At 37.9% G+C, this 25,151-nt stretch overlaps 1 protein-coding gene across 3 annotated transcripts in view; it reads left to right on the forward strand.

The window, feature by feature from the left end:
• Positions 1-25,151, forward strand: part of LOC136829455 (neurotrimin-like) — a 108,669-nt gene that overhangs the window by 35,503 nt on the left and 48,015 nt on the right. Inside the window, exon 1 of one of the 3 annotated variants that reach the window (XM_067088135.1) lies at positions 11,642-12,363. The exons of the other annotated variants lie outside the window; for them this stretch is intronic. Coding sequence (XP_066944236.1) covers positions 12,309-12,363 — 55 coding nt within the window. The 5' untranslated portion in view covers positions 11,642-12,308. Of the gene's footprint in view, positions 1-11,641; positions 12,364-25,151 lie in introns of those variants that run through there. 3 annotated transcript variants of the gene reach the window in all.

Below are 25,151 nucleotides of genomic sequence, written 5' to 3' on the forward strand. Positions count from 1 at the left end.
TTTTTCACGGGGAATGCGGTAATGTTTTGGTAAATTGGGATAAAAGTAAACAAATAAGAAATGCTCAATCGAGTTTTATGTACATCGTATAATCAAGACCACAGAAAATAGATCTATTTTCCGGTGGTCTCGGTATAATGCTGTATGGGCAGCGGCCCATGAAACTTTAACCACGGTCCGGTGGTGGCCTGGCCTATATCGTTGCCAGAAGCAAAATTATGGCTTACTTTAACTTTAAATAAAATAAAAACTACTGAGGCTAGAGGGCTGCAATTTGGTATGTTTGATGACTTGAGGGTGGATGATCAACATATCATTTTGTAGTCCTCTAGCCTCAGTAGTTTTAAAGATCTAAGGGCGGACATAAAAAAAGTGTGGATGGATAGACAAAGCCGGTCTTTGGCCTAAATTCTACATTCTATTTAATTCAGTTTAATTCAGTTTCTAGCAGCAAGGGCTCAGGTGATCCTAGACCTACCCTACCGTCTAACAGTTATAAATTTTTTCAAATGTTAACTCGGAATTTTTGTAACAGAGTTAGTCATGATATCAGTTTGATATTTCTGTCGAATCCATATTGATGTAATCACCCACCATCAGTATTCTTTACAGTGTCATTCAAGGCCAAGAGAAAGAGGTCTGCTCATTTCCCCCCAAATCCCCATGTAGGGGAAGCTTTGTCTACCTCCTTATTGCGTCCGCAGGCGAATTGCCGTAATGAGCAGGTACCTCTAAGATACGTCATCGCCTATGTAGTTACCCTAGGTGGGAGGCGACTCCACCCAGCTGGGTAGACCTTGTCTCTCTTGGCCTTGGTATCATTAATAGTTGCAACAAATGGTGCCTTCATCAACAACGATTCCATTTCAAAACGAGTATCCCAATAGTTGCAACAAATGGTGCCTACGTCAACAACGATTCCATTTCAAAGCGGGTATCCCAAGAGATTTTTGCTAGTGTGAATTCATTGACCGTGAATAATTACTAATATTGAAAATCAGGTTGTAATTTGCTGATGGGGGAAAGAGTACGCCAAATGAAAATCAGGTTGTAATTTGCTGATGGGGGAAAGAGTACGCCAAATGGAATTTACTGGCTTAGGAATTTTTGGTAACTAACACAGATGTGCAGGTAATCCATATACAGGTGTTCAGGTATTCCATATAAGTATTCAGGTCTAGATGCAGATGCATAAAGTTTATTATTGAAACCTAATACCAGTTTTATCCTAAAGTTTACGAAGTATATACATACATACATATGTATTACGTTTTAATAATAAACTTTATGTATCTGCATCTAGACCTGAATACTTGTACGGATTACCTGAACGCCTGTATGAATTACCTGAGTACCTGTAGGGTATTTTATATATATATACTATATTTTATATATATAATATATATACATGAATATATATATATATATTATATATATATATACCTATATATATATATATTATATATATATATATATATTTATATATATATATATATATACATATATATATATATATATACATATATATATACATATACATATATATATATATATATATATATATATATATATATATATATATATATATATATATATATATATATATATATATATAAAACAAAGGAAAGGAATAGACAGATTCTCTTGACTTGGGGCACAGGCTGCCTTTTGACACTCGAGGGCCACAACCATTACGAAGCCCGGAAATAGAATTGACCCACAGGAATACGAAGGCCATTACTGATTCTCTCTCTCTGGTTATTCTATTTTTATCGTCAATGGATGAGCTGTCTTGGTAATGGTTCTCGTTCTCTCTGGGCTTCAGCCATCGTGCGTGTGTGTTGTTTTTGCAATGTCATTGTTCAGTTGCATCACGGGCTAATGTTGTCAGCAAATGCCTCAGACTTTGACAACTCGGTTGACTTGCGTAAGATCGACTTGGTGAGAGGAAAAATAATTCTTTAGAACGAAGCTCCCGTAGTTGGGTAGTGCCGTCGGTGCACCCCATGCGGTGCACTGTAGGCATTACTTAAAGGCTCTCTGCAGCGTGCCTTCGGCCCCTAGCTGCAACCCCTTTCGTTCCTTTTACTGTACCTCCTTTCATATTCTCTTTCATCCTTCTTATTCTCCACCCTCTCCTTACAATTGATTCATACGACTGCGAGGTTTTCCGCCTGTTACACCTTTCAAACCTTTTCCTGTCAATTTCCGTTTCAGCGCTGAATGACCTCATAGGTCCCAGTGCTTGGCCTTTGTCCTAAATTCCTAAGTTCTTTAGAACGAAGCGCCTTTTTCGTGAAGGAGGAAAAAAATTAATGCTATGTACTCAGGCTATTTAATGCCACTAGTTATATATCCGAGCTATATAATGCCACTGGGCATATACACAAGGTATTTGATGGCATTTTGCATATACACAAGCTATTCAATGCCACTGGGCATATACACAATTTGTTTAATGCCATTGGGTATATGCTCAAGCTATTTAACGCCTCTTAGCATATACACAAGCTATTTAATATTATTGAGGATATGCACAAGCTATTTAATGCCACTGGGCATATACCCATGCTAATTAATGCCACTTGGTATATACACAAGATATGTAATGTCATTCGGCATATACACAAGCTATTTGATGCCACTGGGCATATATAAAAGCTATTTAATGCCACGGGGAACATACACAAGCTATTTAATGAAACTGGGTATATGAACAAGGTGTTTAATGCCTAATGCCTTTGGTCATATGCGCAAACTATCTAATGCTACTGGGCATATAACAAGCTATTTAATCCCACTAGGAATACATACAAGATATTTAATGCCATTGGGCATATACGCAAGCCATTTAATGCCATTGGGCATATACACAAGCTATTTAATTCCATTGGCCATATACACAAGCTATTTAATGCCACTGGGCATATACACAAGCTATTTCATGCCACTTGGCATATACACAAGCTATTTAATGCCATTTTGCATATACACATGCTATTTGAATTCTGCTAAGGACATATACAATCTATATACTGCCATTGGGCATATACACAAGCTAGTTAATGCCACTGGGCATACACACAAGGTATTTAGTGATATTGGGTTTTCCTCCTACCAGAAGAGAGTTGGTAAATTTGGCAGCACAGACGACGAAACAGGAATTCTTATAAAATTGGCAAAAGGAAAACTGAAAGTAAAGTTCGATAGACTGGCATAAAAGGCGGTCACGTTTGCCTGCGTGCAAGAAAATCGGAATGTATTCGGTTATGTTTACATTTCTCATCAGACTGCGTGACCGAATAGTGCATGACGAGCACTTTTCCTAGAGAAAGTGGTGTCACGTTTTTACCAAGTAATTCTTCTTGCGGGTTTCGACAAAAACTTCGGGTGATGCAACGTTCCGACGATTATGCTGAAGGAGAGGAAATTAGAAGTGATTTTTTTTTTCTGGTTTACTTCGTGAAAGTAAGGTTTTTCGTGATGACCATTTCCTTGTTGTTATCTAAGTCACTATTCATTCAGATAACTTGGTCTTTCTGTAACTACTTATGTTTTGTTTTTCCTTTATTTTCTTTCGCCTCGTGATCACTGATCGCTCGTTATTTAGTAATGTATTTCTTCATCAAGTTTATGTCAGTCTTTGTTCCTCTTTTAGATCATCATATTCTTCACTAATACTGTACTTTGTAAACTTCATATTACTCCGTTTTTCCTTCAGACCTTCATAATTCTTCACTATTTCTTTTTGGACTTCAAACAATTATATGTTCCCTTTTTCAGGGGACCTTCATATTCTCCTTCATTCTCTTCTGTTCCTCCCTGAGTTTAGCCTCCCTCCTAACCACCTCCTCCTGCTCCTGCCCCCTCCTCCCTCCTCCTCCTCCTCCTCCTCCTCCTCCTCCTCCTCCTCCTCCTCCTCCTCCTCCCTCTTCTTCTTTACCCCATGTTATTGGAGAGTGAGGCAATGCAACTGCCACACAGCCAACTCCCGGAATTTTTCATAACGGTCCCCGAAGAGGCCGTGAACGAAGATATCCCCCTATCGCGATCACCCATTTTTCGAAGAGTTTCGTCCCCCCCTCAAAACGCTTCGGTCTGTAGCCCCGCGTCCCGATGCCTCTGAAGAGATCATCATCATCTACCCTTTCCTTAGCATCCTCTCTCTCTCTCTCTCTCTCTCTCTCTCTTTTCCTTATAGGTTTATGACATATATAAATGTGTATATACACACACATATACATATATATTTATATATATATATATATAAGAATATAAAACACTATTTAAATATATATATTATATATATATATTACACTATATATTATAGGAAATATACATTCATTTATATATATATATATATACATATATATATATATATATATATATATATATATTATATATATATATATATATATATATATATATATATATATATATATATATATATATATATTATATATATATATTTATATTTATATATAATTTATATATAAATATATATATATATATATATATATTATATATATATATATATATATATATATATATATATATATATATATATATATATACATTTATATATATACACACATGTATATACCGTACATATACTTCCAACCTTCTCTTTATATCTCTCTCTCTCTCTCTCTCTCTCTCTCTCTCTCTCTCTCTCTCTCTCTCTCTCTCTCTGTCATAGATTTATGACGTTTATGTTTATATACACTGCCGATCTTCTTCTTTACACCTTCCTATGCCGTGCTTTTAATTAGCGACCCGAAGGGCGGCTCCTTCAGAGCGCCCCTTGGAGTGTTTTGTGGCGGCGTTGATGCGGTGAAGGTGATGATGAGGAAGATGATGATGGTCCATGATGATGATGTTGATGGTGACAATGAAATCTCTCCGGGCGATGTTGTGGATGATGTGTTTCAAGTTCGATGTCTGTGACGTCATTCAGGCCGATGTACTGAAGTTCCCGCGATGTTGATGAAGATGATAACGGTAATGATAATGGTGACATGACTTAATCATTTCCTTTAGGGAGGGTAACAGGAAAGAGCAATATCATTAAAAAAAAAAAAGAGGAGGAGAGCGAGGAGTGAGTGAGGAAGAGGACTGTAGGAATAATAATAATGCTGGTCGTGTAGTTTGAGTATAGGCTGAGGTTCGCCGTCGGGAGATGAATTGTTGGCGCGCACGTTATTTATTGTTCTAAAGGGACCACAAAACTTCGACTTTCACGCCCATCTTCTTCTTCCCCTTCCCCCATCTCCATCTCCCTCTCCCCCAGAGACCCCCCTGGGCTTCCTGGTCCCTCCCCCTCCCTCCTCCACACCCCTTGACGTCTTCTCTCCCTTTTCTTCCTCTTCTTCCTCTCCCAACTCTTTTTCCTCCATCCATCCCGAATATTTCATCCTAAGCTTCTTGACTCCCATTCCGACATCACTCTTCTGCCATTCTGGCTGCATTTCACATTCTAAATAATCCTTTTTTTTTTTGTTTCCTCTTAGTTAATCAGCTGTGAAAATTTCTAATTGTTTTGTGTTTATCATTGATTCGTCCTGCTTTTTTCTATGTATTCTCTTTCCTAAGTGTTTACGCGTTGTCTAGTTTCCTTTCGAGTGGACTGAGCGGAGACAGCCTGATGTTCTCGTAATATCTCGTGATTAGGAGCTCACTGGCATAGCTCTTATTTTGCAAAAGTTGCTCTCAGTTCTATAACCCTTCACTACACTTTAATCTTGTTCCTCAGGTCTTCACGAAGGTAATGGTTGTTCCGGATCTGCTGGAAATTTCACGTTTCTACCGTAAATATCAGACTAAAAAATTTAACATTGAGGTTATAAGCAGCGTGCCGTTCACTTTTTTAATTCAACGAAGCTTTTGGAATGTGGCTGTTAAAAAGTATACCTTACTTTAACTAAACTGATTAACAGCTCTCCTAGGGCTGGCCCGAGGGATTAGATTTATTTTACGTGGTTACCTAACAACGGGACCTACAACTTATTGTGGAATCCGAACCACATTATATCGAGAAATTAATTTCTGTCACCAGAAATAAATTCCTCTTATTCGTCATTGTCCGGTCGGATATTCGAACTCGCGGCCAGCAGAGTGCTAGCTGAGAACGGAACCCACTCGAGGAATGTGGCTGTGTGAAGGGCATTTCTTAATACTGCATTTGATAGAAACAAAACTGGTTGCCGATGGTATCAATATCTCCTCATTCCATCTCCCATGAGGGCCGGAGGGGGCGGTTAGAGCCGTCAGTTCACCTCATGTGGTGCACTGTAGGCATTACTTAAGGTTCTTTGCAGTGTGCCTTCGGCCCCTAGCTGCGACCCCTTTCTTTCCTTTTAATTAACTTCTTTTACTTCTTTCATATTCTCTCTCTTCCATCTCACTTTCCAGCCTCTCCTAACAACTGATTCATAGTACAATTGCGAGGTTTTCCTCCTGTTACAACCTTTCAAACCTTTTACTGTCGATTTCCATTTCAGCGCTGAATGACCTCATAGGTCCCAGTGTTTGGCATTTGCCCTAAATTCTGTATTCTCTCCATGAAAGATTCTAATGCTGCTTCTGTGCGTCTGTATGTGGCGCACTGTAGGCAGTACTAAAGGGTGTTGGCAATGTTCCTTCGGCCCCTTGCTGCACCCACTTTTTTAGCCTTTTACTTGACCTCCTTTCCTGATTCCTCTCTTCTATCTTGCTTTCCAACCCCTCTAATCACTTCTTCTTAGTGCCTCTATTTGGTTTCCTTCCAGTTCCACTTTTAGAACTCGGTGCCTCATCGTCTTTATTTTCCAGATCTCTTATCTTGCTGTCCAACTGCGCCAGCTCCTTCTTTTCACTGTCTTGACCGCTGAATGGTCGAAAATGCCCCAGTGCTTGTCTTGGCAGCCTCAAGGTCATAAGTCAGTCAATCGATATGTAGCTTTGGTTTTCTCCATCGATGAGTCCGTTTTTATAATACTGTCATCATCCCTTTCTTTAATTGCGTTAACTTGACTGATTGGAGTTTGTGTCGCTGCTTGTGGTTGCTAAGTTATCTTTAAGTGTCTCGTCTGAAAGTTGCCTGAGGTTCTTAAAGGCTGGGCTGAGCCAGTGCTTCTGTGACGTGGCTTTCCTCCGTTTTTAGTTTAAGTTCCTTGCTTAAGGGTGATATAAAAAGATTTCCACTGAGCATCACTTCACATGGTGTGCTGTCAACTTGGACGCCTATGCAGGATAGAACAGTTGCTACACTTCCGAAGTTAAGACCGTTACACCGAAGCTCTCAATGACCATGTCTAAGGCAAGAACTAGGGAGACCACTCACTCGTTTTCATGGGCTATTCAGTTCCTCTTTCAGGTAGAACCACCACCTTTAGTAGCAAGATAAGCCAAGATAAACCACAATAGACAGACAGTGCCTTCCCAACGCGCCCACGACTGCGACTTCCCTTGGTTTTTAATTAAACAGTTTGCCACAAGGCACTGGGCTGCACCCTATGCACTGTTCAATCAGATTTGATAACTGGCGTAACACAAAGCTTAGCTTTTATTAGTGGACACAGGCAGTGTTCATGTGCGCGCGCGTGTGTGTGTGTGTGGAGTAGGAAGTTACTTAGGTTACAAAAAAACACATACCATAGAAGGAAGCATACGAGCATTGTTTGTGGTTTTTCTTTTACGCAAAATACCGTGAAAACCAGTGAGACAAAAAAAATTAATTTCATCTGTTTATTTATTCATTAGATACGCTACAGTAACAAATTATCTTTGCTTACAGAAATACGTTCTTAAGGAACGTTTGCTGTCCTTGATGGTACTAGGTTTACAAATAATAGGGAAAATTCAGCTCGTTTCACCATAAATTCCATTCGTTTGATCTAACAACCGATTAGAGGTATTTTAGGATGACGAAAAAATTATCTTCTTGACGTATTTTATTTTCGCTGCAAAAAGAATTCTGCCGTTATCTTAAAATACCTCTAATCTGTTGTTAGATTCAAGCAAACAGTGAACAATTTTTTCAAACCAATAACGTAAACTAATGATACTGAATAACTCTCTGCCAATATTTCAGCGGTATAATTCTTTACTGATGGTTGAAATAAAATGAAAATATACTGAAGTAAAAGAAGGTGTTTTTTACTAACCCCAGGCTAGGCTAGGCCTACAGTAAAGTAGGCAACATAATAAGATTCTGTAAATTAGCAATTAAATGACATAAACATAAATATGAGATATATTGATGCCACATGTATAAACATAAAAATTTCTCTCTATCAGAGAGAAAATGAAGGACTTTCAAGCAAGTTGTGTGTAAGAGAGAGAGAGAGAGAGAGAGAGAGAGAGAGAGAGAGAGAGAGAGAGAGAGAGACTGAAGTGGCAGTGAAATGACTGTAGAATTTGGTGGTTTAAATCAACTTTACGCCTAGGCCATGTTGGCTACAATGTCACTGAAAGGAAAATTCCACACGTGTTCTAATTCGGGTCAGCTTCCATAAATCAACGAGTTCTGCCGTTTATCAACTGCTTCCTTATCACACAGTTACTGTCAGCTGGTTATCCCATGCGTCATCGCGAGTGTTCTTTGCATGCATAAACATGCAGAAGATAAATACGAAGGTAATGTTCCACGCGTGCCAAATACTTGCCAGCACGCAAGCGCGCGCGCACTGTAAATTCTTAATTTTATAAGGATGTGTGCTTATGCCTATTTGATTTGATACTTTACAAGATTACTGATAGTCAAGTTAACAATGAAAGTTGAAGCTTACATCAACAGCGAGAGAGAGAGAGAGAGAGAGAGAGAGAGAGAGAGAGAGAGAGAGAGAGAGAGCGGGCGGTGGGGTGGGGGTGGTGGTATGGGAAAGGTTAGGGTAAGAAAGTGTGTAGCTAAAAATAACTTGCTACCTAAAATGTTGATTCTATTCGAATGTTCATTGATTTTATTCACCTTGCTGCTGAACAAATGAAAAACAAGTAAAAAATGCGCTTTAGTTTCTTCGGCGCAATCTGGTTTTCTGTACAGCCGCTACAGCGTATAATTAAGGCCACCGAAAACAGATCAGATCTATCTTTCGGTGATCTCGGTATAATGCTGTATGAGCCGCGGCCCATGAAAATTTAACTACGGCCCGGTGGTGGCATTCCTATATTGTTGCCAGAAGCACGATTATGGCTAACTTTAACCTTAAATAAAATAAAAAACTACTGAGGCTATAGGGCTGCAATTTGTTAGATGATTTAAGGATGGATGATCAACATATCAATTTGCAGCCCTCTCGCCTCGGTAGTTTTTAAGATCTGAGGGCGGACAAAAAAGTGCGGACAAAATAAAGTGCGGACGAACAGACAAAGCCGGCATAACAGTTTTCCTTTACAGAAAACTAAAAAAATGGGTTTCTGTAAGTTTTCAGTGTTCCAGCTGTTTCCGCAGCGCAGCTTTGCAAAGTAGTTCGTTTGGTCAACAAATCTGCCCATATAGAAGCACTGTAAGCCTGATCAGCAAAATCCGCACTTCAGAGTAAAAGGCTGAACATTTTTTAGTGCACATACTTTGACTCTGCGACAAACATCAGGTTTCGAAATAGTTTCCAGCCGCTTCACTATCTCAAAGGAGAAAGGCTGTTAAGTATGCAGTTGTAATTGCTATGATTAGAATCACCCATTTTTTCTTATTTTTCATTTTCATTTTGTGTGACGGACAGCTAACTGTTTCGTCTTAATCTGCGCATGACTATGAGAATTATAAGTAAAAGATGGAAGACGGGGAAGATTGATTAATCTTAGATGGCAAGAGAAACGAGAATGATTTGTTCTTTTCAAGTTGAACTAAAAGGTCGTCGAATTGTTGTATTACCAAATAGAATTTATGCTTTTCAAGTGTTGTTCAGATTATGATTCATTTTGTAAACAGTGCACCTTTAGAGAGGTCACTCAGAATTAAGCGTTTTTTTTACAATCCTCGAAGACACCTATATAAGAGAACATTTGCCAGAAATTGTAAAAGTAGATAATTTCAGAACGATTTACGAAATGTTATTTCTGTCATGACTTTGAATATGGAAGCCCTTTTACTAGTTCTGGTGGTTGAAGAATCTATTTCGATTACACGCTGGTATTACACAGGCGTAACACAAGACACAAGGTGTCCCGTTCATTGATGTCCTGTAATAACTACGTCTTCCTCCATGCGGACAAACAACACACAAGTACACGGATCAGTATTTTGAGGTATTTGAAACAAATAAAAAATGCGCCGAAGTTTCTTCGGCGCAATTAAGTTTCCTTTACAGCGTACAGTATAATGCTGTATGAAACTCTCAGCCACGGCCCGTGAATCTCTCGGCCACGGCCCATGAATCTCTCAGCCGCGGCCCATGAAACTTTCAGCCACGGCCCGGTGGTGGCCTGTGTTGTTGGCACCTACAGCGGTGTCAGGCGCACGATGATGGCTAACTTTAACTTTAGATAAAATAAAAGCTACTGAGGCTAGAGAGCTGCAATTTGCTATGTTTGATGATTGGAGGGTGGATGATCAACATACCAATTTGCAGCCCTCTAGCCTCAGCAGTTTTTAAGATCTGAGGGGGGACAGAAAAAGTGCGGAGGGACAGACAAAGCCATCTCAATAGTTATCTTTTACAGAAAACTAAAATTGGAGCACCATATAGAACTGTTGCTAGGAAGTTGACGAAGGAGAACTCGAAAGTAAAGAATTGATGGCTTGGGGAAGTTTCAGAGTGAAAAGGCTTCACTATCCACAAGATTCGAGAAATACATGCAAGACAGGTGTTTGCCACATTGCGTATAGGAGAGGTTTGTCGAACATTGCTGATGAGACTCCGTTGTACTGTTTGCCATAATTACTCGATATTAATTTGTTTTCAATAATAGAATTAGGTTGGCATGCTAATGTTTCCCCTGGGTCGCAGCAGTAAAATAGGTAAAATGGGTTAATAAAATCGTTGTGCTACACCCACGAATAGAGAGAAAAAAAGCAGTATATTACGCTGGTTACTTAAGCAATCATTTGTTTGTCGCTGAAAAATATTGGTTATATCTTATTCTCTAAGCAGTTTATTAAGTTCTTGATTAACTGGGATGCAAATTACACCAGTGGATAGAAATTCTGTTTTCGTTATAGACTATCTTGCAATGAATCCCTTCAAACCATTCGATTTTCTGGCATAGGGCGAAGGCTAAGTCTTAAACCATGACATCCTTCCCCCTTTCTCAAAAGTTCCTCGGCGCTTTAAGAGGCTGACGTAACCTCCAGCCACCTCATTGGTTGATAGTGGCGTCGCCCGACCAATCGGCTCGCTCGGAGTAACGTGACATCTCGACACAATAGAGTCGATCTTTGAGCGTGGATTGTGAGGCTTTGCAATAACTCCTTTTATTCCTACGTTTCGTCATGCCTCAATTGTTAGGACATATTCGGAAATATCTAAATGGGGCTTATTGAAATAGAGTGGGAGATAAGGCAAGGATAGCTTTCGGCAAAATTCCGGTGATTTATTGGGTTATTGGCACCTCATGTTTGAGACACGGCGGGAACCTCCGTCTCCTTTCTTCTTCTTTTTCTCTTCGGTGGTATGACAAGGCCCAAGCAAAAATTGCTCGTCATTGTTGATCGAGACGCGATCGTGAACAGGACAGCTGGCGTGGCTGTGCGACATTTTGGATTCGGGGCCACCCTTCGACGAGGTTTAATACACCAACCCTTGGTTACTTTGACGAAGTGTGTTGTTGTCAGCAAATGTTTCCTGTTATTGCCGAAAGAATATCTTATATTAACAAAGGAAAGTAGAGGTAACGTAATATTGGTTAAATATTCAACGATAAAAGACGCCATTCTTCGTAAAATTTTGCGAATTTAATTGGAAAACCAATTGATACCTCTAGTCAGTGAACAACGACTGACCTGACTTCAGATCCGTAACAGTAACTTTTGATGGTACTGCTTTTAGATACCTGATGCCTCTTGAGCATCTGATGTAAATTAATTGTACTCAACAGCCTTGATTTTACTGCTTACGTCCCGGGGAAGTTTAAGAAAGCTTATAACGCCGGTAAAATACGAGTATCCCCATCAACAAAAGCAGCACAACTTGACCTAAAGTTCTCCCAGTTTCGTAATATATATCTTGAGAGTTAAGTAACAAAACTTACGTAACATTCTTGCCACCATTCAATAAACTATCGAACCTCCTGGCTTCTCCTTTTCGTCCGATGGATGTCTTAAACCAGCCCTCCGAAATTTAATTTGGGACCGGGTCCTTCGCCGAAGAAACAACGACCCACCAAGAAAAATGAAGACCTGTCATTTGTTCGTGTTTGGGATGATTATACTCTGCGTCCGGGGAGGTAAGATAGCTTATTTGCATTTCTTCATGAAGGAGAGAGAGTCTTCATGAAAGAGAGAGAGAGAGAGAGAGAGAAAGAGTGAGTGAGTGAGTTAGTGAGTGAGTGAGTGAAAGTCGTTTGTGGGTGTAAATAACTGTTTGATTGATAAATTACAAGTATTTGTTCTTTACATTTCAGGATAAGTCCCATTGGAACTGGAGAGAGAGAGAGAGAGAGAGAGAGAGAGAGAGAGAGAGAGAGAGAGAGAGAGAGAGAGAGAGATGATTTGTGGGTGTGAATAACTGTCTAATTAGTAAATTATAAATATTTGTTCTTTACCCTTCAGGATACTTTCCAGAGGACAAAATGTAGAGAGAGAGAGAGAGAGAGAGAGAGAGAGAGAGAGAGAGAGAGAGAGAGATTCCAAAGCGATATGATCTGTGGCTGTAAATAACTGTCTAACTGGTATATTATGGTTATTTGCTCTGTGCGCTTAATATACGTTGTAGAGAGAGAGAGAGAGAGAGAGAGAGAGAGCTGATAGCTCTAGAATATTACTATCGATACCTCAGTATCAGTTTCAGTTTCAGTTTAATCATTTTATTTAAACTTAGTTTTCTTAAGGGAAACTTCACAGTCAGCACCTTCCATGCAACCTTTTATCATCTGACGGAATTGGGTCAGAGAACAGGTTAATGGGGCCAGACCACCATTTCGCCGAATTTAGTGGCAGCTTTTTACTTTGGTAGATTTTGGAAGGATTCTAAATACCTTTCTGTACATAAACCAAACGCTTAAGATTTTCACAGTTCGTTTTTAATCTTTCTCACACATACACATACACACACACACACACACACACACACACATATATATATATATATATATATATATATATATATATATATATGTGTGTGTGTGTGTGTGTATGTGTATGTGTATATGTATAAGTATGTATTATATATATTATATACTATATATATATATATATATGTGCGTGTGTGCGTGTGTGTGTGTATTTTTTATTACTTAAAATATATGTAATTATGTATCTTAATAAAAATATTAAGTTCCCTTTCCTGCAGTCTTCCTTACATAATCTACAAAAGTTTTTAATAATCACTCCGTTCAAGTTAACTCATTTTTCATTCTCTCGATGTAAACCAGGAGAAGGACGAGAGAGAGAGAGAGAGAGAGAGAGAGAGAGAGAGAGAGAGAGAGAGAGAGAGAGAGAGAGAGAGAAATTAGTTTTCTGATTGGCACCTAACTTTCTCCATCATTCAAGAAGATTTAAATACCCATTTCAAGACAGAAAAAAGGAAAAATAAATGTAAATAAAAAACTAAGAAAAGACATACTACGTACATATGATCGGAATTGAATTCCAGCGAATAGAACGATCACCCGGTATCTACGAGTATATGGCATTTTAACCTCATATCAGTTTTTCGCTGAAGCTTATTACGCAATAATTTGTTTGTCTGTCCCCTTATTAGTCATTTTCTGCGCATTTTGCGAATCTGGGAAAAACAAGGAATTTACGTGGTTGGCCGAGCGAGGGAGTGAGCGGTATACACTAAGACAGTTTTATGTCATACCTGAGTCTAATTATGGGAAGACTAACTAATTCTAGTTGTAATTCACGAAACATACGAGGGCAAAGTATGCAATTTTTCTGCACATCGTTATTTCACTTATTCCAACGTCAGTTTTCAACATTTTATTAAGTAACCATTCAGTAACAAAACATGATAAACCTAAAACTTGACAACGCGTTAGTCTAATGATTTTTTTTACAGCGACCTCGTATATTAGAAAATTCTTTTGTTTTTAACTGACATCCTGTTCGGTGATTGACTCCAAGATGAGAATCAACTCTCACTTCGAGCAATCTCGTGCTGGCTCCAGTTTTCCGTATTTATTTGTCTGTTAGTTTTATTCCTACATTCAAATGTCTCCCAATTCCACACACTGCTTAACAGGAAATTCCCAAGCTTTTTCCAATTCATAAAATACGTAAATAACGTAAATTTTATTCTTTTACCATTAAATGTGAGATTCATCTGCATACACTGTGGCCGCAAGGGTACCGCTTAGAAATGAACCCCCATTTTCCCAAGGGCGGTCGGGAAACCGTACCAGGACGCACATATTCGAAAAATGATTATAATTCCTTATTATATATTGAAAAAGTTTATTAAATTTGGTCACTGCCGTAGTATCGCTTCTACCGCAAATGATTTTGTGTGTTTTGTCCTTTCCCCCTTCGCTGGCATGTTTGTTGAAATGACGAAGAAAAAATAAAACAACTATAACAAGGTCTCAGCTGTTTCAGACATCTGAATGATACTTGAATTGCAGACAAAGGTGTTACCCGCCCCCTCTTTTAATCGTAAAGCAATAATAGATTGGTGATAATATGTTTGGGAAAATTTTGTTGGTTTTGAGATCAAGGCTGCCGTATGGATCTCCAGCATAGAAAGAAAGCTCCATTATAGATAACTCGTTAAGAACAATACTTTTTTGACACACGGACATAGAGTAACGATGCTGAATAAACTACCATTTAAAAATAATGCGGTTACATGAATGGCGTGAGCTGAGAATATTTTAGATATATAATCAGTGCTTGACAATGATGTGCACGCATGATTCACGTATGAGGAAGTTGAATTCGCGTTAATCGCAGCTCATGATTCAAGAATCATATGTCTTCTTTTTTCTCTGCATGTCTTCCCACTTGCATGTGGGGTCGATGTTTCTGACAGCTTTCCTCCTCCACCTGGCTCGGTCAAACACATCGTCCTCTGACAACTGTCTGTCTCTCAGGTCTTCTCTAACTACATCCATCCACCTTCGCTTCTTCGGTCTTCCTCTTGCTCTCCCACCAGGCACCTCCATCTGCATCACTCTCCTCCCTACATATTCTCATCCCTTCTCATCACATGGCCATGCCACTGCAGGCTTCTTTCTTTGATAGTTCAAGAATCATAATGTATCGCCGCGTTAAGCGAAGGAGTTGCGGCTATGAACGACAGAAGGAATCAGACGCATTGAATTAAAATTCGGAGCCTTGTGTCTCAACTCCTTGAGAGTTTTACGGATCAGCTTTCGCAAATTATGTAGTGCTAAGAATCAAAATGTGAGGTGGATACAAATCTGTCATGGGCTGGAAATCATTTCGGTTGACGAATCAGGTTACGGGCGATAGACATTTTCAACAGGTCTGTATTTCAGAATGGAATAACCTTACGAGGTAGGAATTCAGAAAGATAAACAGTAAATGCGTGTGCATATTTTAAATAATTTCAGGTATTTTTATAAAACATGGCTTATTACGCGTATTTTGATTAAACATATGTTATTACGGGTATCTGATTTTTAATTGGTGAAAACTTTTAGGTGCGATGACTGAATTCTCAAGCAGACTTTTATGCCTTCGAGCGCAGACCCTGGCCTAAATTTTGTAAAGCTAATTTCACACAGAATGAATTTACTTTTATACAAACGATCGACGCTAGAACCAAATGTGTGTAAAAAAAAGAAAACCATTAAAGGCTTTAGATATATTTGTTGATATACTGTTTCTCAACAGCGGAACACAAATCGACACAGAAGTAAGTAATATGTATCCGGAGGAATTAATTCATATATGAATAAAAATACTTTAAATCACAAATTTTGGACACTGAAGTAATGAAAAAAAACATTCTACAAGATTATATGATGGACGCCAGGATTTTAATTTTCAGATTGTCAAATTACCACGTTTTGTGTGGCTGCGTCCTCAAGAAACAAAGTTATGAAGTTTTTTATTTCACAAATTGTTCGACAGAGCCACATTTGTATAACTATATCAGTGTTTCGTTAATGAATGTCGAATACTATACTACTAAGAATTCTATCAAAACAAGGACACATGACAAATATGATGAATACTCACTGTGATAAAACTTAAACCAGAGATGCGTCGGAGTATACAACAAAGTAGGTATTACAGTAAAGATAAAATTGTTTATAGTGCTATACAAAAGTTTGATTACTAAAGGTTCTTTGCAGCGTCCTTTCGGCCCGTAGCTGCAACCTCTTTCATTCCTTTTCACAGTACCTCCGTTCATATTCTTTCTTTCTTCTTACTTTCCATCCTCTCTAACAATTGTTTCATAGTGCAACTGCGAGGTTTTCCTCCTGTTACACCTTTCAAACCACCTTACTGTCAATTTTCCTTTCAGCGCTGATTGACCCCTCTTGTCCGAGCGCTTGGACTTTGGCCCAAATTCTATATATTCTGTTCTACAAAAGTTTGCTATATGTTTGTTTGATGTATGTGATACTAGTCCGAAGATATTTTAAATAGAAATAAGATATTGATATAAATTTTTACTGCTATATCAATACGAGTGTAATGAACAAAGCAAGTCGAGGTTATTCCCTTGATTAGGGCAAGCCCGGTTTTGTTTTGATTTCCTAATCATTTCGATAGGGACACGGAATAGGATTACGAAGTGAAAATTCAAAACCTACCGTGATTCACCTATCGATGAAGACTTGACTATTATACAGAATTTCTCAGTTTCCCCTTTATTACAACATTCAGAATTTTCGTGCCTTCTCTTGTACTTCCAGATTTAAATCCTTGTTCCATGGAACCGGCACCCCGTAGGGGGATAATGCGGTCCGTGCACCTCACGTGGTGCACTGTAGGCTTTAATTAAGGTTCTTTGCAGCGTCCCTTCGGCCCCTAGCTGCAACCTCTTTCATTCCCTTGACTGTTCCTCAGTCCAAGTTCTCTTTCTTCCATTTGACTTTCCACCCTCTCTTAACAATTGTTTCATAGTGCAACTGCGAAGTTTTCCTGCTGTTACACCTTTCAAACCACCTTACTGTCAATTTCCCTTTCAGCGCTGAATGACCTCATATCCCAGAGCCTAAATTCTATATTCCAATTCCATGGAACTGGCAACGCAGGAATAGACCGCTTGCCGCAGTTGCAACTGAGGCTCTGTTGAGAGCTTGAGTTGCTTTGACTTCATGTTTCAGTTGTACTTAAGCATAAACTCTTTTCTACATGACGGTACTTGAGTCTCGTTCCTTATAAAACCCTAATCTCCAAATATTGCTGCTGCTAATTTAGAGGTTATCCCTATGCCGTCAAAATGCTTGATGAAAATTCACTGGAAAGGCTGGAAAGTTATAAATAACATTTTGTGAAAAGGTAAATACAAATGTTGAACCTTGAAGTCATGAGAGTGAAAATTTTGAATCTTAAAATTATATAAGTAAAATTCATTTAAGCCTTTTAAAAGTAAGAGCACTATACTGGGAAAGGCCCAGGCACACCAAAGACACACATACACATGCAATATTAAGGCGATGAGATGGAAGTTTGAATATCATTCATTTACGAAGTAAGCAAGCTTGGTTTCTGTGATATTTTTTTGTGTTTCAGTAATTCATAGACGCCTGGACAATAAGCTGTAGGTCCCGCTGCTAAGTAACCAATTGGTTCTTAGCCACGTTCACGGTTGAGCTATAGCTCAACCGTGGCCACGTTAAATAAGTCTAATCCTTCGGGGCAGCCCTGGGAGAGCTGTTAATCAGCTCAGAGGTCTGGTAAAACTAAGGTACACTTAACTTTTTTTGAAAAGCCATTGTGAAAAATACAAGTCTTTCAGAATGATCATTTTACTAGTAGGCTATTATGCCACTTTTTCAGTAATAGAAATAGCCATGGCAAAAGAAATATGTGACCATCTGTAAAACACTTATTTTTCTCCATCCGGTGGGTTTATCATATATATTGATCAAGCTAAGTACCTTGGATCAAGCAAGTAGTTTCACAGATGCGTCTTTTGTGCCGTGAGGGATCTTGCAGATTCCCGTTTGTCCTCAGTTTCCTCTTGCCAGGCATTTCGCCGAAATTTTAGACTAGATCAGTTTTTAGGGATTTTTTTTTTTAGTTTTTTGTAAAAGAAAATTATTGTGCCGGCTATGTCTGTCCGTCTGCACTTTTTTCTGTCCGCACTTTTTCTGTCCGCCCCAGATCTTTTAAAAACTACTGAGGCTAGAGGGCTGCAAATTGGTACGTTGATCATCCACCCTCCATCATCAAACATACCAATCATCAAACATAACATATTGAAGCCCTCTAGCCTGAGTAGTTTTTATTTTATTTAAAGTTTCTGGCAACGATATAAGAAAGGCCACCACCAGGCCCAGGTTAAAGTTTCGTGGGACGCGGCTCATACAGCATTATACCGAGACCACCGAAAGATAAATCTATTTTCGGTGGCCTTAATTATAAGTTGTAGCGGCTGTACAGAAAACTCTATTGCGCCGAAGAAACTTCTGCGCATTTATTACTTGTTTCCCTTTTTAGATTAATTTCGCACTTCATTGCCTTGTTTCTTCTGGTCTGGGCAGATTAATGACATTTGGTGGCTTATCTCAAAAGCCTGTGCACTGAAGAGCTATTTAGATGTCTCACAAGGTCTTAGTGGAGGAGCATTTGCTGCCAACTGTACATTCTGTTAGGCTTGAAATCATCAGATTTTCACGACCTTCTACTTTGCTTTATGACCTTCGACCAAACTCCTCCGGAACCTTCGCAGCAATAAATCTGGCCTCAATAAATCGCGGAGTGAGGGACCTCCCAACTTTCACCTTCATTGAAGAAAGATTTACGGTGAATTATTTAAGTTTCCTGTCGAGAACATAATTGATGAGGACAGTGACTGCTGATTTCAATGATGGGTCAAAAACTCGTGTCTTTTTTATTTTTTGTATCTGTGGTAATCTCGGATACTGAATTTTCTATATATATATATATATATATATATATATATATATATATATATATATATATATATATATATATATATATATATATATATATATATATATATATATATATATATATATATATATATATATATATATATATATATATACACACACACACACACACACATATATATATATATATATATATATATATATATATATATCATATTTGTTCTGGCTTTCCATTTCAATTGTTAATACCTTCCAGGTTTTAACGCTGCCAATAGTAAATGAGAATGACAATGCTCAGATTGTGGAAGCGAAATGTGAAAAGTTTAGCTGATGCCTTATAGAAGAATGAAGGAAGTTGCCCACCTTTCAGATGAAACGAAAGCAATTAAATAGGACCAGAGGCAGCAATTAAGGAAATTCAATATTCCCTAGACTAGTGGTTCTCAGATTTTGTAGTATCGTTACCCACCCCGGGGGCAGTGGTGTGATAGATCACCATTACCCCTACGTAACCCATTCCTCTTCAGTTATGTGAAGTTATAATATAAAGAAAAGAAAAATACTGGAATGTTTAATTTCTAATGCATTTTATATGCCAGAAAATTCATTTTACTTTTACTCCAAGTCTTAAGAAATGAAGAATTTCGATTTTAGACTCTATTCCTTTGACAAAAAAAATTAAAATTAAAGCATTGTTCCTTTTATTACTACTGAAATTAAAGCATTATTTCTTTGGTGATTAATAGAAAATAAAATTTAGAAAGCGCCTTGTTACCTCCCAGAAACGGCTTCATTAACCCCACGGGGGTAATTACCCCTCGTTTGAGAACCACTGCCCTAGACTGACTTATCCTATTTATGCTGTGACATACATTTGAATCCAGGCTCTAGTTTGAAGAAAAGAAAAAAAGTTTTTCAGTATTTTCATGTAGGATTAGTCATGACAATAACCCGCCAAACAGCGTGAACGATTAGGGTCCTGTGTTGTATAATATTATTGTTGTTTCCTTCTATTGTTGTTGTTTCCTTCTACCGGCGAAAGTTCCATAGCATCACTGTCATCATCACTCATTGGTTAATTCCGTAAACTGGCGTCACAGCTCTTGTCAGAAGCATAATTTATAACATTTTATACAGAACGTTCCTCAAAAGATTCAGTAGTAGTAGTGGTAGTTATTATTATTAAGATAGTTTAACCAGACCACTGAGCTGACTACCAGCTCTCGTAGGGCTGGTCAGTAGTGGTAGTAGTATTAATGGTAGTAGTAGTAGTAATAGTAGTGTATTAGTAGTAGTGGTGGTGGTTGTTGTCGTCTTCCTTGGTGAAAGAATGATGAAAATAAATGCATATTCATCATTGCACTTACCAAAACATATCTCGAAAACTTAATTATCATATTGTTCAGAAATTTTCTGGCTACATTGTCATACAAAACCATATGTATTTTACATTGTTCATACAGTAATTCGTGTATATATTTAGTTTTGCTTCACCAGAACATCTGAGTATATGGTCATGAATTCTACTCCCATCAATTTGCCAGGTATTTTGTCCTCAGTCACTCTCCATTTCCCAGTCTTCTGTTACAAAGACAGTCTTGCATCCAGTCTTGAGTGAGTGGCACAAGGTTACTTTTCAAAGCATTATTCATTTGTCTATATAAATACGTTTGTTCTTTGTCCTTGTGCCTACATGGCTTGAATGAGGCTAAGAGGCAAAACTACTCGCTATGCTTTTGATTACTCCTAAAACAGCAGTTCGCCCCGTAGGGAGGTACAGTAGTCCCATCAGTGCACCTTATGCGGTGCACTGTAAGCATTACTTAATATTCTTTGCAGCGTGCCTTCGGCCCCTAGCTGCAACTCCTTTCGTTCCTTTTACTGCACCTCCATTCACATTCTCTCTTTCATCTTACTTTCCCCTAACAATTGATTCATAGTACAATTGCGAGGTTTTCCTCCTGTTACAACCTTTCAAACCTTTTACTGTCGATTTCCATTTCAGCGCTGAATGACCTCATTGGTCCTAGTGCTTGGCCTTTGGCCTAAGTTCTGTATTCAGTTCAACAACAGGTCGTTCTTCTTAACGGGGTTCAGTCTCAGAAGTAAATATCTGGAAACATGCAAATCACTACACGACTTCGACGACCATGGTCGTTGTGACGCGTGATAGTATAGGTTGATTCATTATCAATAATCGGCTGCCTTTTTGTTAATATGCATTCCTCATCAATAATTTTGTTAGATATAAACAGCAGTCAACGTTGTACGTTGACTGAATTACTTTCGAAATTCATATAATTTCCTTTTTACTTTTTAACATTTACCAAAATACTCAGCAGGATCCCAAAGGCTTTTATAGTATTCATATAGGTTTTTATTGTACGTACGTTCGCGGTTGGTAATAACCTACAACTATAACTTTTTATAGACTGTGGTTCTGGAATGTTTGTCATGTAGACACATCTGGTAGTGTAGTTTGATAGTCAGCCCACCTGTGGCTTGTATTGTTCATTCTCTCTCTCGGTTATTCCTTTGAGTTTCTGAATGATTATTTGAAGAAAATCCACTTGGTAATATTTTCCGGCCTCCGTTGGGGGGTTAGTGCCGTCACTAGGCATTACTTAAGGTTCTCTGCAGCGTGCCTTCGTCCCCTAGCTGCAACCCCTTTCTCTCCTTTTACTGTACCTCCTTTCATATTCTCTTCCTTCCATCTTACTTTCCACCCTCTCATAACCATTGACTCATAGTGCAACTGCGAGGTTTGCCTCCTGTTACGCTTTTCAGACCTCCTTACTGTCAATTTCCGTTTCAGCGCTGAATGACTCCATAGGTCCCAGCGCTTGGCCTTTGGTCTAAATTCTATATCCTATATTCAGCTTAATATTTTCCGGCAAAGTATAAAGAAATGCTTGCACATTGGATGTAGCTATACAGCCAACTGATTTTCCACTTCTTAACATCATGTGTATCTGCAATTTCATTTATGCGTATACTTTTGTGAATTTTTATCGTATACGCATCAGTGTCTTCTCGCTTTGTAAAGCTTTTACGCCATTTCTGTTTAACCAGTAAAAAATAATTACTCTTTCCTTTTCACCATCTCCCGGAGACTCCCAGAAATGGTGGAGGTGATTAAAAAATAATCATACATTGTGGAACCAGGCCCACATAATCCTCTAATCAAATCCAATAACCCTAAAGGTTATTGTATGGATAAAAGAAGAGAATCCTATCCTTTTATACCATACATCAAATAGATTATTATGCATTAAATCATTAATAAGTAGGTATGTCTTGACATAAAGGAAGAATTTCTTTGATATAGTGAGTTGATCAAAGATGCATATGTATCCTATACGTCATCTTTTTTTTCTTTAAACTCTTCTGAAAGGAATCTTTGAGGAGCCTCTTTCTGTTACTCCAAAGTGCCGATAGAACCAAGAATAGATTTTGTCGCTTCGGAAATCGAAGTGCGTCAAAAATTTATGCCGCGAGAGCGGCGGTTTTCTCTTGAAAATTCTCTTTGATCGAACCTGATTTCGTTTTTTTTAATATAAATTTTTTATTTTTCCTCGTGTAAATGGAACTTATAAAAAGGCTACACGATAAAGTAAATAGCTTCACCGCCAGCTTCAGTAAGCCTAAAAGCCATGCAGTATATTATTATTATTATTTTTATTATTATTATTATTATTATTATTATTATTATTATTATTATTATTATTATTATTATTATTATTATTATATTAAGCCAACAAAGTCTTATTACCGAATCCAAAATTGTAAGGAAACTGAGAAGTTCAGAGGCGTCTGGTGACTTATTTCTAATTCTAATTATTATTATTATTATTATTATTATTATTATTATTATTATTATTATTATTATTATTATTATTATTATCTTAGTCATACCATTCGACTGGGTGGTGTTTATAGTGTGGGGTTCCGGGTTGCATCCTGCCTCCTTAGGAGTCCATCACTTTTCTCACTATGTGCGCTGTTTCTAACAGCAAACTCTTCTGCCTGAGTCCTGGAGCTACTTCGGCATCTAGTTTTCCCAGATTCATTTTCAGGGATCTTGGGATCGTGCCTAGTGTTCTTATGATTATGGGCACAATTTCCACTGGCATATTCCATATCATCCTTATTTCGATTTTCAGGTCTTGATACTTATCAATTTTTTCCTCTTGCTCATTTGCTCTGGTGTCCCATGGTACTGCGACATCAATGAATGATACTTGATTCTTGATTTTGTCAGTCAGCGTCAAATTATTATTATTATTATTATTATTATTATTATTATTATTATTATTATTATTATTATTATTATTATTAAATGAACTTTACAAATAAGCCATTGCCGAACAGAACACCCGAAAGTGTACAATTAAAAAAAAAATAGCGGTGAAAAGAGAACATAATTATAGTACTGTAGCAGTAAATACCAATTATTTATGTAGTCATAAGTAAATAACTAAATTGATAACTGTAACTGCTAAATATCATTGTCATTGAAATTGAAACTACGGTTGAATTAAGCCTCCAGCGTAGGAACTCGAAACGAACATTACTGAAGACAGGCATAGCTTAGGTTCTGGGAACATTTTCCGTTAGGTCTCCACCAAGCATAAGGTTATGTAGAATGTCCAGCCAACTGAAGTAACAACCGAATAGCGCCAGGGACGTTCTAGCTGCCCAGGAAATGTGTTGCCGACCACGTTTGTATTGTCGACCAATTGAAGTTTATTCCACAGGTATTTGCCCGCCAGATTTTAGTTTTCTGTAAAATAAAACTATTGTTCCGGCTTTGTCTGTCCGTCCGCACTTTCCTCTGTCCGCATTTTTTCTCTCCGCACTTTTTCTGTCTGCCCTCAGATCTTAAAAACTACTGAGGCTGGAGGGCTTCAAATTGGTATGTTGATTATCCACCCTCCAATCATCAAACATACCAAATTGCAGCCCTCTAGCCTCAGTAGTTTTTATTTTAAAGGTTAAAGTTAACCATAATCGTGCTTCTGGTAACGATATAGAATAGGCCACCACCGGGCCGTGGTTAAAGTTTCATGGGACGCGGCTCATACAGCATTATACCGAAAGATAGATCTATTTTCGGAGGCCTTGATTATACGCCCTAGCGGCTGTACAGAAAACTCGATAGCGCCGAAGAAATTTGGCGCATTTTTTACTTGTTTAAGCTTATCGTTAAGAGAGTGCTGTTATTTCTAAGATACTACATTTGACCGATATATCGCATATACTGCCAGATGGCGAAATCGGAATTTCGTTGATAAATCCTTCGTTTGCAAACCTCACCTCTACCAGTAGTTGTAAAATGGACGTCGATATATATATATATATATATATATATATATATATATATATATATATATATATATATATATATATATATATATATATATATATATATATAATGTGTGTGTGTATGTTTGTGTGTGTGTGTGTATCATCATGAACAATGTGCGGTCATGTTCGAGAATAAGTGATTATGTCTAAATTAAAACTTATAGTCACTGCTTTCAGGTACAGAAGATGCACGACAAAGCAGCTGTAAGGACTACATCACTGTACAGAATACTGTAATCTATGACGCGCGGAGAGGTACCCTATTTTCGTTTTTCTTCCATATAGATTTTTAGATTTATTTAGCTTTTAGTATTTTAAGACTCCTTTAACCTGTGTGGTTAATGACCCGTGCACTATTTTAAGACTCCTTTAACCTGCGTGGTTAATGACCCATGCACTATTACCATTAAAAATTATATATACATATATATATATATATATATATATATATATATATATATATATATAATTTTTAATGGTAATAGTGCATGGGTCATTAACTACGCAGGTTAAAGGGGTCTTAAATTAGTGCATGGATCATTAACTACGCAGGTTAAAGGAGTCTTAAAATAGTGCACGGGTCATTAACCGCACAGGTTAAAGGAGTCTTAAAGAAAATACGTACTTCTGCGCGCGTCATAGGTTAC

This window comes from Macrobrachium rosenbergii, chromosome 44 (genome assembly GCF_040412425.1).
Source record: "Macrobrachium rosenbergii isolate ZJJX-2024 chromosome 44, ASM4041242v1, whole genome shotgun sequence".
Lineage (NCBI taxonomy): Eukaryota > Metazoa > Arthropoda > Malacostraca > Decapoda > Palaemonidae > Macrobrachium > Macrobrachium rosenbergii.